Source organism: Mustela putorius, unplaced genomic scaffold, assembly GCF_011764305.1.
Source record: "Mustela putorius furo isolate JIRA1106 unplaced genomic scaffold, ASM1176430v1.1 tig00000083_pilon_pilon_pilon, whole genome shotgun sequence".
In the NCBI taxonomy this organism is placed as follows: domain Eukaryota; kingdom Metazoa; phylum Chordata; class Mammalia; order Carnivora; family Mustelidae; genus Mustela; species Mustela putorius.
The window spans coordinates 30,702,448-30,720,786 of NW_025421273.1; the positions used below are offsets into that span (position 1 = coordinate 30,702,448).

Sequence of the window (18,339 nt, forward strand, 5' to 3'; positions counted from 1 at the left end):
TTTTCTATAACCTGAAGGTGAGATCTGAAAGCTTGACTAGGTTCAGGTTAAACATTTTTGACAAGAATATTTCATAGATGACTCTGCACATTTCATATTGCATTTACATCAAGGGTTAGATAAAAGAGATTTCATTTTTATTGAAGAATTCATCATGGTGGGAGAGGAAGTCCCAAAGGATCCGGAGAGCTGTGGCAGCAGGAACTCAGTTCACAAATGAAAAAATATTCTTGTCTATGCAGACGGTGGTTAGATACCCCCCATTTCTTTGAAAACTTAATTTTTGTCCCATCTTCTTTATCAAAGACTTTTTCCAAGTTAGCTCTCCTTTTCAATGATGATGATGATAAAGGATGGATGATAATGATGAGTTGGTTTTCATTAGGCAAATGTACTAATCTATCACAATATCAAAAGAATATTGTCATGAATGATATTCATTAAGCCTAAAATCTCAAGAATAAAATTCTTAGCTTACAACAAAGCTGTATTTCACTTTTGTGAGCTGTCATTCTTTGCTGTGAGCTATTTTGCTATTATTCAGTGCTTTTCATAGGAAGATCCCTAAATATTAAGTGGGCTCATGGATTGAACAGTGAAAGTATATAACAAAAATGAATTTATCTAAGCAAACTGCATTATTAATCAGAATCATTTTATTCAGTAAGTTTTTAGCCTGTTTCAAAATCCATGTAAAGAGTTCTTTGAGAAAGTAAATCCTTAAGCTTTAGAGTTTTTATTCTAACACCAAGTAATGCAATAGATTTGACTTTTGTCATTTCAAAATACTCTAAACTTACTTATGTTCTAATATCGCTTATCTTCAATAAATGGAAAGCATGCCACAATTCTCTTTTGACTAAGAATTTTAAATTGGAATAGACCTGTATCTAAGTCCTGGTTCTGCCCCTTATTATCTCTGTGTCCTTGGATAGAACTTGAAATCTCCCCAAAACAGCCTTCTGGCCACATGTGAAATATATCAGCTAATGGTGACTTCAGGGGTTTGTAACAAGGACATTTAAGATATATTTTGTGTGTGTGTGTGAAAGGTGTGGTACAAATTCTGGTAGTTAGGGGTGCCTGGGTGGTTCAGTCCTTTAAGCATCTGCCTCCAGCTCAGGTCATGATCTCTGGGTCCTGGGATGGAGCCCCACATCAGGCTCCTGGCTCAGCTGGGAGGCTGCTTCTCCCTCTCCTGCTCTTCCTGCTTGCGCGCTCTCTCTGTCAAATAAATACATCAAATATTGAAAAATAAATTCTGGTAGTTATAAATTGGGTTTCTATCCAAGCATCTGTCTGTGTATATTAACAGTATTTCTGGATTTTCTGCTTTAGATGAAATAAAACTATGTCTGTGTTTATGGGTTTGGACTATTGCATAAAGAGAGTATGTGCACATGCAAATATATGGATTTGAAAACATCTTTGTGAGGGCATCAGCCACAGATTTGGAATCAAAAGACTATCTTAAAGCTTTTCATGGTGTGTGACATGGGCTTGACTTGGGGTTGAGAGGAAAACGCACCTGAGGTCACTGGATAGAAGAGATTTATCCAAAACTGATCCTCTGATAAATGAAATGACATCTCAAAAGGTATTTGTTTCTGGGGCGCCTGAATGGCTCAGTGGGTTAAAGCCTTTGCCTTTGGTTCAGGTCATGATCTCAAGGTCCTGGGATTGAGACCCACATCGTGCTCTCGGCTTGGCGGGGAGCCTGCTTCCCCCCCCCCCCTCCCGCTTGCCTCTCTGCCTACTTGTGATTTTGTCAAATAAATAAACAAAATCTTAAAAAAAAAAAAAAAAAAAAAGGTATTTGTTTCCAATCCTGACGCCAGGTTCCAGCCCGTGAAATGCAAACATGGCCGTCCATAGCTGCTGCTTCATTCAGCCTGTGGGTTTTTTAGCCCTAAAAATTGAAAGCATGTGAAATCAAAAAGCAGCAGCAAGGCTACTTTGTATACAAAGAGATGTGTTCATTTTTCCTTTGACTCCACGAAGCCTGTCTGTGCCTCAGCTCCATTACACAATTCCCACCTGACAGTTCAGGCTTCTGAAACTACAGAGGCTTGAGGGAAGAGCAGAAAAAGCAGGGTAACCCTGCTTCTCCCCGTTGTATAAACATTCAGGGCTGATGCCTTGGCTGCCAGGGAACTGGTTTAACCAGATTCAAAGATGCTTATGCCTGAATGCCTGTCAGGACAAATAAGACTGCCTTTTATCTCGGTGTGGCTTTGGGACCCAACCAGAAAGCTATTCTATCCTTCAAGTGTTTGTTTTAAATTGCACTACTCAAAGGTAATCAGGAACTGTATTTAAACCAAGGTACTGGTTTAAACCAAGGTCACTACCGCCCTTAGAATAGTTTCTTTCCTTTTCCTTTTATATTTTTTTAAAGATTGTATTTATTTATTTGACAGAGAGAGAGAGCAGAAGTAGGGAGAGCAGCAGGCAGTGGGAGAGGGAGAAGCAGGCTCCTTGCTGATCAGGGAGCCTGAATGCAGGGCTCAATCCCGGTACCCAGGGATCATGACCTGAGCTGAAGGCGGATGCTTAAAGGACTGAGCCACCCAGGTGCCCCCCGCCCCCTAGCATAGTTTCTAAGCGAGTTAACATCTCTGTGCACAGTTATTATCCGTGCTGCATGTGAGGAGTTGGAAATGCATAGTTCCTGGAATCTCTAGCTAACAGGATGCTTGTTTTTTCTGGACAGCAGACCCCTTGATATGTTTCAAGGACGGATATTATCTTTAAGTTTCAAACACCGGTGGCTCAGAGAATTCAAGTTGTCATTGTTGATGCAGAAATTTGGCACAATCTGTAGAAGAATGCATAAAAAAGAAAAAAAAGCCTTTGACTGGGACTTGAAGAGGTTGAAAGGTAGCAGAATAGGCCACTTCCAAATGTGGAGCTTTGGCATAAGGCTGATTTTGAGCTGAAGGCAATGAAAGAATGCAGATTTAAGAAGAGCCCTCTGCATTCCCCCTATATTTGCCTAAAAACAGGACATAATATGTAAAGATGCCACCCCCTCCCCCAACCCACACCTACAAGGAGGGAAGCTAATCACTGCAGACAATTCTAGACCCTTCCTTACCATTAGGTTTCCCATGTACCTTGCCTTTTCCCAGTTTAAGAAGCTCAAAGTCCTTTTCCTTTGTCTTGTCATGTCCTAAAAATACACCGTTCCTTTGTGAAGTTGCCATCTAAGCCCCATTTCCAACCAGCCCTTTGAGATACTTATCTCTGAGCTCCCCAGCCTAAGCTAAACACACCTGCTAATGGACTTCTGCTGGTTTTTTCTCTTGCTAGTGTGCTAGGGTCTTTTGTTAGTCTGATATATGGGACGTGAGCAGGAGCATCCACGATGGTAGAATAAAAAGAGTTTTTTCCCTCCCCTCCAAGATCAGGTAGCTTCAGGTGGAGATTCTATTCATAACTTGGGGAGGTATTTGCGTTTCTCATGCATGTATGTGTGTACGTGTGAGTGTCCCTCTAACAGTACTACCACTTATAAAGTCCTTGTAGTCCACCTACAAAGCTTGCCAGGGGCTGTGTTGAGTGTTTTTCATGCTGGGCATCTTCTCATTGTCCATCCAGGTCTGATTTCCACATTTCCGCTCCAGCGCTACACTCTGGCAGGCCGACTTCCATGGATGCCGTCAACAGGCACCCCGGTATCTCAACTCCGGTGGTTTTTGCCAGTAGGAGCCACTGAGAGATGAAAGCTCTAGGGCCCAAAGAAGGAGGGTGAGGTTGGAGTATTTACCCCCCAGCTTCTTCCCTGCAGGCTAGTCATGGTTGACTGAGGTCTTGCGCTGAAGGTCATGGCTCTTTTAAAGCTGCCCCTTACATGTCTCCCCTCTGCCCTAGAGACCCGGGGCAGGAACAGCTCCCTGCTGCTAATAGCTCTAAGAGAATGCACAGTCCCTGGGGAGAGGAAGGGAACTCGGCCCCCAAGCTGGTGAACAGACCCCTTATAAAACTCCCCTCCACCTCCACCTCCCTCCTGGAGTATGTCCTCTGTTTCCCGCCAGGATCCTGACTGTCCCATGCATGATCTCATCCCATTCTTTCTGCAAGCTGGAAGACTTGTATTATTATCCCCACAGTACATCTGAGAAAGCCTCAGAAATGTTAAACAGCCTGCCTGAGCTTACATAATTCATTTGTAGATCATCTGGCAGGATTCGAAGGAAGGTCTTTGTGACTCAGCTGGAGTGTCTGCCCTTCACCCGCCTGGACAATATTGCATCACCTCTGTGGTCCCAACCTTTTCCCTTTGTCCTCTCTCTGTAAGGAAGGCTTCATAGATGCCCCTGGTTCTTGTGAAACAAAATTCATACATAATATAATCTACCTAAGGGCCCACTTTTAAATAAAATATAAATTTTTTTCTTTCTTTTTTTATTTTAAGTAGGCTTCATACCCACTGCAGAGCCCAACATGGAACTTGAACTCACGACCTTGAGGTCAAGACCTGAGCTGAGATCAAGAGTCAGACACCTGGGATGCCTGGGTGGCTCAGTCAGTTAAGCATCTGCCTTCAGCTTGGGTTGTGCTCCCCCGGGTCCTGGGATTGAGTCCCAAGTCAAGCTCCTTGCTCAGTGGGGAGCCTGCCTCTCCCCTAGCTTGTGTTCTTTCTCTCTCTGACAAATAAATAAAAATCTTAAAAAGAAAAAAAGAGTCAGACACCTAACTGAATGAGCCACTGAGGCACGTCTGTAAAATATTTTAAAATAAGAGGGGAGTTACTTATAATAAAGCATGTGTTTCCTATGTAAATACTTAGCATGAGTTCCTTGTTACAATATAACAAAGTAGTCAGAGGCATGTGCTCTCTTATAATGAGGACACTTGGATTTAAGAAAAGTAAGGCAAAACTGAATTTTTTACTTATAAGGACATTTTTTAAAGACTTTATGTGAGGCAGAGACCATGAGAGAGAGAGCATGCACAAGTGGGGGTTGAGGGTAGGGACAGAAAGAGAGGGAGAAGCAGGCTCCCTACTGAGCAGAGAGCCCAATGTGGAACTCGATCCCAGAACCCTGGGATCAGGGCCCAAGCCAAAGGCAGATGCCCAACTAACTGAGCTACCCAGGTGACCCTATACAGGACATTTTAAAATCAGTGCTAAGTTAGGAGATGAGTGTAGGATCACTCCTCTAAGGTGGATTCAATTCTTTTGCTCCAAAATATTCACTCTATCCCTCCACCTCCAGGGCAGAATACTTTTATTTTCCAGCCTTTGATTTTTGGGCTTGCCAACGTGGCCTGCTTTGGCCAACTGGCATAAAAGCAGACAAGACTGGAGACAAACCATAAGTGACTCTTAATCTCACAAAACAAACTGAGGGTTGCTGGGGGGAGGGGGTTTGGGAGAACGGGGTGGGATTATGGACATTGGGGAGGGTATGTGCTTTGGTGAGTGCTGTGAAGTGTGTAAACCTGGTAATTCACAGACTTGTACCCCTGGGGATAAAAATATATGTTTATAAAAAATAAAAAATTAAAAAAAAAAAAAAAGCAGACAAGACTGAAATAAGGCTTGAAACATGTCATGCAGTGGGACTTGCCCTCTTGTACTTCTGCCCTGGTCATAAGAAGAGCTCCTCTCAGCTATCTGCTGGCCCAGCAGACCGAGTTTGAAGCAGAACCGCCCAGCTGAGCCCAGCCTAGATTGGCCAAACCCCAGCCAACCTGAGATGCATGGGGGAGAATGACTGCTGTTTTCTGCCACTTTGTTTTGGACTGGCTTGTACCCCAGAAATTGCTGGCAGATAGAATATGGTGACTGTGACAGCTATAAAGGCAAATAAAGAGGAGATTTGGGTGGGGGGCACTCAGATAACATGAGCCGTGTTGCTCTCATGCATTTTTTCCACAATGGTGCACGATTCTTTTTTTCTACCCAGACAGAAGCAAAGTATAATTTCTCCTTTATATGCACAGCAGTTGCATTCCTGGTGTATTCTGGTACGTTAAAATTGTACAAAAATATTTTGTGTTTGTGTAAATCAAAGTTAAGAGTCTAGGTTCAAATAAGTAGAAGCAGGTTATTAACCTACATAAGTGTCTTTCCAGATCCTAAAAAAAAAACAAAAAACGTTGTGCAAGATTTATTGGAATTCATTCTTCCTGGAATAGGACTGTCCCAGCTGTTACAGATCATTTGGCACCTAACCCTTACCCACAAATTCTAGTAGGGCACCCCCAAACCCTGTGATAACCAAAACACCTCTGCATATTTCCAAAATGTTCCCTGGGAGGTGGCATTGCCCTTGTTGGAATCACTAGATGAAGTGACTCAATGGTCCCTTCTGTGTCTGATTTTAGTTGTCATTTAATCAATAAATATGTATTAAATGTCTGTTACGTGTCAGCATCGTGGATAGAAGAATCATATACAACCATTGCTGTCAAAGGGCTTACAGCATGGAGGGAAACATAAGCCAGCAATTGGGCAATTTTTAATGTGGGGTGATAATTAAAACACTGAGGTACATTTGGGCTGCTTCAGGAGCACCTAGAAGGAGCAAACAACCTAATCTTGGGGGCTTGGGGCTAAATAAAATCTTAAAAACAAAACAAAACAAAACAAAAAAACAAAACAAAAGTGGCTTGAATAGATGAGGGTTTATTCTCACATACAAGAAATGTAGTTAGACCAATTCCTCCTATCTTTTTGCCTTCTGTCTCGAGTTTACCTCAAGGCCCAAAATGGCTGCTGAGCTTCAATCATCACATCTGCATTCCACCAGAAGGAAGGAAAAGGGGTGAAGAATAAGCTGATAAATCTCCCAGTGGAGTCAGTTCCTTTAAGGGTCTTACAGAGGACATCTGCTTAGTCTGAGGTTAGAAATGAATGATGGTGAGGTACAGTAGAGCTCCCCTGAAAGGCAACGCTGCAGGGCTGGTCATGCATCAGAGCTCTCTGTGCATAAGGCTGAGGATCAACTCAGACTGCAATGACATCTCTGCCTTGGCTCTACCCCTGCCCTTTCCAGCTCCCCTCACTTCTTTACAGGTTTTTTCTTCCAAAGATCACTTGCAAAAGAATCTGCAACCCAGGGTCCACATGCAGGAATTCTATGTTCCTTTTTAGCTTAAATCGGCCTTCTTATAATCTCACCTGGGTTCTGCTATGTCCAATGATCTGGAATACATAGAATTTTCTTCTTTACAGAGGCTTCCTCAAACCTTGGGGCATAGCCCTAAAGGAAGAGTGTAATAACTAATGTGTACATATCACTGGGCAGTTGACAGAGTCCTCTGTGTTCTTTTGTCGTGTCCTCCAACTCGCCTAGTCCTTGATAGCAGTCACGGTTATTTTTACAGTGGAGGACATGGTTATTTTTCAGGAGGATGTTCAGGTAGTGACCTTCCCAAGGTCACTGGGAAGATAAATGGCAGAGCTGGGATTTCTGGGAGGAGGACTTAAAGCACCAGACCAGGTGTGTTAGTTTCCTAGGGCTGCCCTAAAAAAATGCCTCATACTGGGGGACTTACAACAACATGGAAATGTATTTGCTGCTTTGGAGCCGTGAGCAGCACTATGCTACTCCCAAGGCTCTGGGTTCGATCCCTTCCTGCCTCTTCCTAGATTCTAGCAACCCTAGGGTTCACCTGTCTGGTGGCTGCAGGGCTCCCATCTGTGCCTCCCTCAGTCTTCACCTGGCTTTCTCTGCATGTCTCTCTGTGTCCTCTCCACTCCTCATAAGGACACTCTTGTCAGATTTAGGGCTCCTGGAAGCCAGTAGGACCTCACCTCTGTCCTTAACCCATTACATCTGCAAAGACCCTATTTCGAGGTCACATTCCCAGGTTCTAGGTGGGTGTAAATATTTGGGGGGAGTCCTACTTAACCCACTACCCATGGAACTTTGATTTTCATAGATTTATTTATTTTTAAGTTTCATTTCTTTCTTTTTTTTTTTTAAGGGTTTTATGTATTTAAGAGAGAGAGAGAGGGGGTGAGCAAAAGAGCACAAGCAGGGGGAGCAGCAGAGGGAGAGGGAGATGCAGACTTCCAGCTGAGCAGGGAGCTGCACACAAGGCTCCATCTCAGGCAGGACTCTGAGATCATGACCTGGGCTTAAGACAGATGCTTAACCAACTGAACCACCCAGGCACGCCTTAAGTTTCATTTCTCTGTGTTCCCAGCAACAGTCCCTGTCATGCATATAAACACAGATTCTCTTCTGTCCCTTGTTCTCAGCTCTCATGCTAGAGGGGCAAGCAGAGGCAGGAGGAGACGAGTTGGCAAAGCCCCTTCAGAGCCCCTGGAGTGCTTCCCAGGGGCTCCTTGTCTCTGTTTTTCTCTGAGGTCTCTTCCCCTGGGGGGGCTCCTCTCTGTCTGGCCCCAGGATGCTGGCCAAGCCAGGCACCTCAGAAATGACCAGCAAGTCTCAGTAGCTTACCCAAATGTCCTTACTTTCAGTATGTTCAGTTCAGAGTGTTGCTGTTTTTCAAAGATCCGAGGAAAACCACGCCAAGTACCTTCGGATCCAGGTCCTTCCCCAGCCAGGTTGTCAGAATGCAGGCTTCTCAGGGGGTGGGGAGAGGGTTGGTGAGCTTTCCCCTTAGGAATCAAAGCAAGAGAGGGAAAGTCAAGGGTATGCATGACTGTCTTGGTCAAGGGCAGCCACAGCAAAATCCCAGCTCTGTGGCATAAGTAGCAGAAAGTTATTTCTCACAGTTCTAGAGGATGAGAAGCCCAAGATAAGGTGCCAACAGATTCAGTCCCTGGTGAGAGCCTGCTTCCTGGCCAGTGGGTGATCTGTTCCTTGCTGTGTTCTCACAGGGCAGAGAAAGAAAGAGAGAGGAGGAGAGGGAGAGGGAGAGAAGAAGAGGGAGGGAGAGAGGTAAAGAAGGAGAGGGCAAAGAAACTCTGATGTCTCATCCTTTTCTTGTAAGGAGACCAGTCCTATCTGGGGGCTCACTCTCAGGACTTCATCTACCTAATTATATCCCAAAAGTCCCATATCATAACACTGGTGGTTTAGAGTTCCAACATATCAATTTGGTGGGGGGTTGGCGGTGGGGGGAGAGGGACACAATTCAATCCATAGCACTGACCCTGTGAGCAGGGAAGTTAGGATCCATAACCAGAGAGCAGAGACAGCCAAGGTAAAGTCTGTAGATTTCCTTCATTTTTGGTGGTCTCCCCTGGCAGCTTTCCCTTTAAAAAGAAGTAGGTCCATGGGGCGCCTAGCTGGCTGTGTTGGTGGAGCATGAGACTCTTGCTATCAGGGTCCTGAGTTGGTGTAGAGCTTACTTAATAATAATAATAATAATAACAATAATAAATCAGGCATATGTTCTTGCTTTGGGGAAGCAAGAAGAAGAGCAGGTCGGGGACAGGGTTCCATGACAAAGGCTAGAAGAGATAGATAGGGAGAAGGGCAGGCAGACTGACAGGGGGAGTGGCGGGGAGAGAGGAGAGAAGGGTTCGTTGGTCTTGACTGGTAAAGGGTTTCAAGGTGTATTAATACATGATACATCCATCCCACGTTATGGCCGTAGCCATAGAGCCATGGAGTTGGCATTCTTGGGTGTGGTTGATGGAACCAACTGCATCTCAATCTGGCTTAAGGAGACAAAGGAACTTAAGACCCCTATAACTGAAAACTTCAGGCATGGCTGGATCTAGGTGCTCACATGGTATCCTCACACATTCCCATTTCCTAGTTCTGCTCTGGCTTTTCTGCCAAGGCAGGGGCTCCTTGAGTGGTGGGAAACTGCAGCAACCATAACTACCGCAAATAGAAAAGGCCCGTGGTTGCTGCTGTGGAAAGTGCTTCAGGGATGGATTGTGCTGCCTGCTCCACTTCATCACCCCCTTCTGACCCATGCCCTTTGCGAGGTTCACCAGGCTTGGGCACATGACTCGCCTGACCCAAAAGCATATGGCGGAAGTGACAGGGGCAGCTCCAAGCCTAGGTCTCCAGATGCTTGTCCCTTTCTCTTAACTCTTGTGCTCCAGCCATTCCCATATGAAAACATGTCCAGGCTGGCCCTCTGGTTCCAGGAGGGGGATGAGAGACACATGGGGCAGAGATGAATTACTTCCGCCAAGGCAACCCTAGACAAGCCAGTCTCCTGTCCCAGACAAGGTGGGAAGGCTGAACGTGTGTGACACATGAACAGTCAACATGACAGATGCCACTAAGATGACAAAATGTAACCCTTGTAGTTTCTTTCCCAAGCTTTCCAGCAGCAGCCCCCAGTCATCTGCCCGAATCCAAGCCAGCCCCTCTGGTCCTTTGCATTTCTCCCACTACATGGGCTAAAATTGGGAAGAGTTGGATTTTCAAAGGGAAACTGAGGGGTTGATTACAGAGAACACAGAGAAGTCACTCAGGCATTACTTAGAAAATGTTCCTCAGGCACGAACCATTTTCTCTGTAGTAGATTTGAGGGTGGAAGTCCTTCTGCCCCATTAACAAAGTAAGGAGCGTGCCTTCCTGGTCCCTGTGGGGGACCTCATCCTCATCCTCCGGTGGGGGAATTGCCGAGTCTGCGCCCATCTTAGTGATGTGGGAGAGTCGGCTGTGTATGAAGGCGTGCACCCAAGTCTGTCTCCACGCTCTGGCCTCAGAGGACCCGTTTCCAGCTCTGCCCCTCGTTTCTTTTGAGCATCCTGCTGACATCCTTCAGCTTCCTTCTGCTCAAGGATTTTCCTGCACACATAGACAATAAAAAGAAACATTCCCAACTTACTGTAGTGAGCCCCTCTCTATGCCCCTCTCAGCAAATATTCAGAGAACATGAATTTTACCATATATGTCTGAATCTAAGGTGAGGTTTTTTCTTTTTTCCTTCCCAAAATTGAAAAGAGGGAACTGCCTTATTTTTGAAACTGTCAAATTATCTCCCACTAAGGAGTACTCTCTCATTTTCCTTCTTTGGGTCAACTCTTGCCATGCTCTTACTGTTTGGGGAAGGTGACCTGTCAAGGCTGCAATTCCATGCTGGTTTGGTCTGCCTCTCTAAGTCACCCCACAGCATCAGAGTTGTTTAAGACGGGATCAGAAAATATAGATGCAGTGACAATTTTTGGTGGTATGACTTCATGAACTCAACTGCAAATTCTGTAAAGAACTCTTTTAATGATCACAAATCTGTACCTATAAGAAAAATTTTTAAAGATTTTATTTATTTATTTGAGAGAGAGCAAGAGTGAGAAAGATCACAGAGGCAGAGGGAGAAGCAGATTCTTCACTGAGCAGGGAGCCCTATGCAGAGCATGATCTGAGTTGAAGGCACATGCTTAAGACTGAGCCACCCAAGTGCCCCAAGAAATTTTTTAAAATAGAAGTGTTAATGGTAATGAGAATGTGTAGTTAAGTCTTGAGATAAAAATTCCCAAAGTATCAACATAGCTAGATCTAGAGTTTTCTATCCAGATGACGAGCTCGTGCAGATAAGGTGCTCTGGCAACTTGTGCTGGGCAGTTTGAATAGGGCCCTTATTACATCAAAGACCAGATACTACAGGTGAAGGTGAAGGATTTAAGTGAAACTACTAGATGAAATGTGCATGGAAAAATGCAGTGTTTCTACATTAAGACTCCACAGAGTGTAAGTGTGTGATGTTACCATGGGTGTGTAAATCAATTCTTCAGTACTGTAAGAGACATTTGACTAGTCCATCTACAACTCTGTGCATGTAGGTGTGTGTATACTATCATGTCTTGAAATTGGTTAGACTGATTCCTCCTACTTTAATATTTTTCAAAGTTCCTGTAGCTCTTCTAGTTCCCTTGCTTTTCCTATGAATTTCAGAATATCATTTTTATCCACAAAAATCTGGCTGGGATTCTGATAGAAATTGTGTTAAACTTTTTGTTTCTGAAGATTTTACTTAATTACTTGAGAGAGAGAGAGAAAGAGAGAGAGAGAATTAGCTGGATGGGGGGAGGGGCTGAGGGAGAGGAAGAAGCAGGCTTTCTGCAGAGCAGGAGGACCAACGCAGGGCTGGAGCCCAGGACCCTGGAATCAGGATCTGAGCCAAAGGCAGACGCTTAACCAACTAAGTCACCCAGGCACCCCTGAAATTGTATTAAACTTGTATAGGCACTAAACCTGGGGAGAACTGATATCTTCACTATGTTGAGTTGTAGTAACGGTCTCTGTGTTTATTCAGAGCGTTGATTTTTTTCATTAGCATTTTGTTGTGTTCTGCATACAAGTCCTGTACATATTTTGTTTGATTTACACCTAAGCATTTCATTTATCTGAGCAGTTGTGTTTTATTTCTAGTTTGGGTGTTCATGGGATCATTCTTAGTACACAGAGGTATGATTGGTTTTTGTGTGTTTGTTTATCTGGTATCTTGCAACCTTGCTGAACTCAATTTCAGCTGGAATTATTTTTGCAGACCCCTTGGCATTTTCTATATAGACAATCGCGTCTTATGCAAAGAGGGACAGTCTTCTTTCTTTCTGATGTATAAATGTCGATGGATACGCAACTACAACATGCAACGGGAAGCATTGCGCAAGAGGTAGAAGAGGACAGTGTGACTCTGACTTTGGCGGGAAAAAAAAAGAAGAGGATTTTTTCCTCAAACGGGGTTGTGGCAGTCATTTCTGTTGTCAGGTGCTGGTGGTGGTGATGCTGACTTTCGGTCTGAAAACCCCACCAAATCTTTGCTCCAGTAATCTCATCTTTAGGCTGTATTCTTATGAGAGGAGGGTGCTAGAGGTGCTGAGGGTAAAGCAGAAGATAGGTGAACTTATTGCACAGGTCCAGTAAATTGCCGGCAACCCCCCAACCCCCGCCCACTTCTCCCCAAACCCCTACCCCTGCGGGTCCACCAGGGAGGGATCCCTTAGGGGAAGCGTGGGCAGAAGGGACTGCTTTTTCGGGGCTCAGTTCCTCCAAGGCGCATGGGGGCGCTGTGAGTCCTCGCGGGGCACGGCGGCACTCTTTCTCAGCCTCCTCGGTAGGACTGAGACTTTCGGGACGGTGGCGGGAAGATGGCGGCACCCAGGGAGTGGCTGGGAACAGTAGAGGCAGAGGGGATCGCGGGTCGTCAGGGAAGCTCGGGAGTGGAGGTGGTATTTCCTTCCGATCCCGCCACCCCCGCCCCGTTGTGCCCTCACGGTGGGTGTGCGTCTGGGTTCAGCCGAGCGGTCCGGCGCGAAGGGCGGAGGTTAGCCTGAAGATGCTTTGGGCTTCTCAGGGGCCCCACACTGTTTTCCCAGATTTTTACCTTCCTCTCTTTTCACCACAGGTGATGCCGAAAAATGCTCTTTCCCGGGGACGTAGTGTTTTCACTTTCCTTAAGAAACTGTCATAGAAAGTCCTCACTGTGGTGGTTTTGGCTTCGCGGCTGTTACATTTTATTTTTCCCCTCATGGGAAGAGGCGAGCTAGGCAAAGGCGATGCATGTTACTGAGTGAATCCGTTGTCAGGTATTTGGGGGATTTCATTGGTTGTTTTGCTATCCTTTTATTTTAAAAAGTTAGGAAGAAGGATAGCATGAATTGCTCAGAAACCAGACCTAGTTTTTCTGTAATTTGTGTAGAGAGGATGTGTCCAACTCCAAAAGCCCAGATTTTCACCGAAATGATAATTGGATGGAAGTGGCAAAGTGCTCCGTTCTCTGGATCCCTTCCAGATTTTAGTCTCAATACCGGATCATTCACCACGTAGACAGCAACAACGGCGTTTTCTTTCTGCAGAGACTAGTTTTCAAGAGTTACATCTCAAGTGATCAGTGCCTAAATATAATAGGTTAAAAAAGTAATTAAATGGAGTGGTGGGCTTAATTATGACATCTTGTGCATAAAACCAAATCAAGTTTTATTTAAGGGTGGTGAAAACTAGGTACTTGATGTAGATGACTCTAGTTTTACATTTTTTTCCCCCCCATTCTGGAACTAGGACCCACTCTTCTGTTTGTAAAGGTGAACCAAGGGAAAGAAGAAACACGGAGATTCTATGCCTGCTCAGCCTGTAGAGATAGAAAAGACTGCAATTTTTTTCAGTGGGAAGATGAAAAGGTATATCAACTTCTTAAGCATATTTAAAAAAAAAAATTTGAAGTATGTGACAATTTGAGAACATTGGTCTAAACCAATAAAAACATGCAACTTGAGCATTAAATCAGATAAATCTCTTTAGATAATTGAAGATACTATTGTTTTTGGTTTGAGAGATTGGAGTTTATGCTTACTCTAAACTTAATCTACTCTGAGTACTGATGTTGTAAACTGTCTCAAATACCATTCGTTTTTAAGACAATGAGGTATCAGTACTGGTTGGGTGATCATTTATTTATTTATTTGCAAATACAGATTTCTCCATATAGAGTTTAGGTTGTGATCATTCTAGGCAGTGTTTTAGAAAAACATTTTTTTTTTTTAAACATTTGCATTGAACATCCTTTATACAGCTACTGTATAACCAATGAAGGCACTTAGAGATTTGGCTGTGAGCTTGGTATCCTCTTGGACTCAGCTCTAATTAGAGTTTCGGAAAGTTTTGCCTAGAAAAATTTCAGCTGTCTTAGATTTATTGGAAAACAGTCTTGTTTACCACTTCTGCACACCTGTTAAAATCACCATGTGTGAGATAATCTCGCAGTGCTTTAATATGTTAGGTATTGCTTCATAGTACTCTAGAACTTTCCCAGTTTAATGTGTTCTGTTTTTATTTTCCCCTGAAACAGATGCTTGTTTACAACATTGAGCTGCTTTAATTGGCTTTTTAATGTTAGCATGCAAAACCAGTTTTTCTAGGATGGTAGCAAGTTTGATAGTTTATTAAATGGTGTTTTTATTCCTTTTCAGTTGTCAGGAGCCAGACTTGCTGCCCGAGAAGCTCATAACCAAAAATGCCAGCCTCCTCTCTCCCGAACGCAGTGTGTGGAAAGGTGCTGATGTGTTATCATTTTTATTTATTGTTTTTGTTTTCTTTTTCCCTGTATCTTTGCATTTACTTTCATTTAAAAAATTTATTGTGGTAAAATATATATGATGTAAAATTTGTCATTTTAATAATTTTAAGTATACAGTTCAGTGGTGTTAATTATGTCCACAATGTTGTGCAATTTTCACCATTACCTATTTCCAAAACCTTTTCATCACTCCAAACAGAAACTCTGTTATTATTAAGCATTGACTCCTCATTCCAATTCCTCCCAAACCCTGGTAACCTCTTTTATACTCTGTGGATTTGACTATTCTAGCTTCCTCATGTAAGTGTAATAAAATATTTGCCCTTTTATGCCTGCCTTATTAACACGTTTTCAGGGTTCTTCCATCTTGTAATATGAGTCAGAACCTCCTCTTTTTATGGCTGAATAATATTCCATTATATACACATACACCACATTTTGATCTGTTCATCCATCAGTGAACACTTGGGTTGTTTTTCCCCTTTTGGTTGTTGTGAATAATGCTCCAGTGAACACTGTCAGGCAAATATCTGTTTGAGTCTTTGTCTTCAGTTCTTTTGCGTACATATCTAGGAGTGTGATTATTGGATCATATTGTAATTCTGTGTGTAGTTTTTTGGGGAACCACCAAACTCTTTTCCACATTGGCTGCACCATTTTACATGTCCCACCAGCAACGTACCAGGGTTCCACTTTCTCCGTATCCTTGTCAACACTTACTATTTTCTGTTTTTTTTTTTTTTATTATCTTAGTAGTTGTGAAGTGATATGTCATTGTGGTGTTGAATTTTGGGTCCCTGATGAGTAATGATCTTGATTATCTTTGTGTGCTTATTGGCCATTTGTGTATCTTCTTTGGAGAAATGTCTGTTCAAGTCCTTTGTTCATTTTTAATAGGATTGTCATTTTTGTTGTTGAGTCATGGAAGTTCTTTATATGTTAAGGGATTTATGCCCTTAACAGATGCAAGATTTGTAGAAGCTCTCTCCTGTTCTGTAGATTGCCTTTTCACTTTCTTGATGATGTTCTTTGATGCACCGGAGTTTTTAAATTTGATGAAGTCCCAATTTATCAGATTTTTGCTTTTGTTTTCTTTGCTTTTTGGTAATATAGCTAGGAATCCATTGTTATATCCACTGTTAGGAAGATTTACCATACTATTTCTTTTTTGAAATACTCATAAAACTAAAACATTTTTTGAATGCTGTGAACATCACTTTTTAAAAAGCTACATTGTTGAAGTGTTTTATTGGGTGGCTGGGAGTTGAATCCTAGATTTATCTCTTTGGAGACGTGTGAAAAGCCACCTCTTCCTATGTCATAGGCCTTATTTGTGTATGCTGGGAGAGGCTCCTTAAGAAGCCCCGGGTTTGGGTTGCTGGAGGTTTTTCCTCTCAAGGCAACTCCTTTGGTTACCTGGGCTGCCGTGTTCAGAAGGATTCTGAGGTCTTTTCTATGTTAAGTGGAAAGGAGAATTGGGCTCTATTAAAAATACCTTCTTGAACTTTTTACATTTTGAAGTCTTTTGATGGAGTAGGCTGTTTCTTAAGATAACTCGATCACTCCTAACCAGAGTACTTAATCAGTGATAACTACTTAATACATGGAAATCCAGTCAACAACAAAACATATTTACAAGGGAATTGTAAATTTAGCACTACTGTGAGCTGGCTAGTGTGCTGTGTTTGACATGAGAATTACTTAATCTTGCTAAGGTAGTTTACTTAGATGAGAAAATTGAGGCCTGGAGAAGTTGAGTGACTTCATTAAGCTCTTACTGCTAAAATGACTTAGCAGTGACTCCGACTTATGCCTCTGATTCTAAAATGTTATTTTTAAACATAAAAGCAGATAGTAATTAACATATGATGTGTAATGATTTAAGGAGAGTTAAGAAGTTAAAATGTGAGTTATATAGAGATATAATGAGATTATCATAATGACATAAAATGGAATATCAAAGATGCAGAAAGTAGAAAGCAGAAAAACGTCACCGGTGGTTTCTCCTTTTGAACCCATTACTTTGTTCATTTTGTAGTATTTTCTCCTGATTTTTTTTTTTTACCTGTACCAAAGTTTATTTGTTTGACAAGGTCATTGCCTTAATGCATGCATAGTCTCCTGTACTCTGTTATGGATTTTATCTGATAAGCCTGTTTCTATGTTATGACTTAAGGATATTGATTTAATTAAACTCTATAAGAAATCTAGGTGATCTTGTTTCCTTGTGTAACCAAATTTTAGTCTGGAGCTAAACCACTGTTCTGTCTTTGTAGTGCCAGGGTGTGTTTTTTTGGAATAATTTTGGAAATTCATATTTCATGTTAATTAGAAAAAAAAACTTGCTAACATGTGAAATATTAAAGAATTTTCAAAAGTTTATTTCTTGGAGGTCATACTCTCATCTCTAATCTAGTCTTGATTCTTGAGAGCATATCTTAATATTTTAAATCATCATTTTAAATCATCTGTAACCCATTAACCTTGGATTTTGTTACCCAGGCTTGCTTGCTTCCTTCCTTCCTTCCTCCCTTCCTTCCATCCATGTATTCATTCTTTGAGGACTCAAAAAGAACTTAAACTGCTAGTAGTGGACTTGAGATATGTACAGATAATGCAGTGCTAAGAAGAATATGCTAAACATAGAAAATAGTTCTAAGAAAAACCGAGTGCTCTAGAAGGTCAGCAACCATGCTGCTCCTTGTGCCATCGCTGATCAGTACAGTTTAGCGACACGGGACTTGAACAGGTCTTGGAGGATTGGGAGAAGTTGAAGGTTTTTGACAGGTAGTATCACTGATTTTGCTGCCCCCCCCCGTGATTGATGCTGTCATGCTTGCTTAGGGGCTTTCTGTGGAGTAAAACATTTAAAATCAGTCATTCCTCTAAAAATTTAAACTTTTGGCTTTTTAACGGACTTACTCCATGTTATTAAGTTACCTAACGAACTTACTCCATGTTATTAAGTTACCTATTCTCTTAGATGAGAGAATTGAGATTAGCTGTTCATCCTTGTGTGTAAAGGAACCTAAGAATGGTGTATTGTTACTGTACTGTTTTCAAAGTTAACTTTCTACAACTCATTTATAAATTATATTATGAAATAAGTAGTCCATTTGAAAGTATTAAAATGCATTTAAACATGATTTCTCTTCTATAATGCAAGCCTTCATCTGTCACTGTGGAGTCACAATAGCTTTTCACTGATAATTTCTCTTCCAAATTGTTAGAAAGGAATTATGGTAGCGAGCAAGATTAATGGGCCCGTGTTACTTGATTTTTATGACAGAGCTGGGACTGCTCCACAGATGTCTAGGTGCTACAGAACAGGATTTGATAATTCGTTTCTTTAATCTCACTCTTTGAACCATGCTTTATATTACATGTGTTCAGTTGACAGATTTACCTTTTGTGTCTGAGATTTGACTTTCC

At 42.4% G+C, this 18,339-nt stretch overlaps 1 protein-coding gene across 5 annotated transcripts in view; it reads left to right on the top strand.

The window, feature by feature from the left end:
• Positions 1 to 12,960: 12,960 nt before the first annotated feature.
• The window catches only part of ZCCHC4 (zinc finger CCHC-type containing 4), a 51,588-nt gene continuing 46,209 nt past the window's right edge, over positions 12,961 to 18,339 (top strand). For all 5 annotated transcript variants that reach the window (XM_013061518.2, XM_013061519.2, XM_013061520.2 and 2 more), the window contains exons 1-3: positions 12,961 to 13,109; positions 13,893 to 14,011; positions 14,801 to 14,883. In XM_013061518.2, coding sequence (XP_012916972.1) covers positions 12,983 to 13,109; positions 13,893 to 14,011; positions 14,801 to 14,883 — 329 coding nt within the window. In that variant the 5' untranslated portion in view covers positions 12,961 to 12,982. The remainder of the gene's footprint in view (positions 13,110 to 13,892; positions 14,012 to 14,800; positions 14,884 to 18,339) is intronic.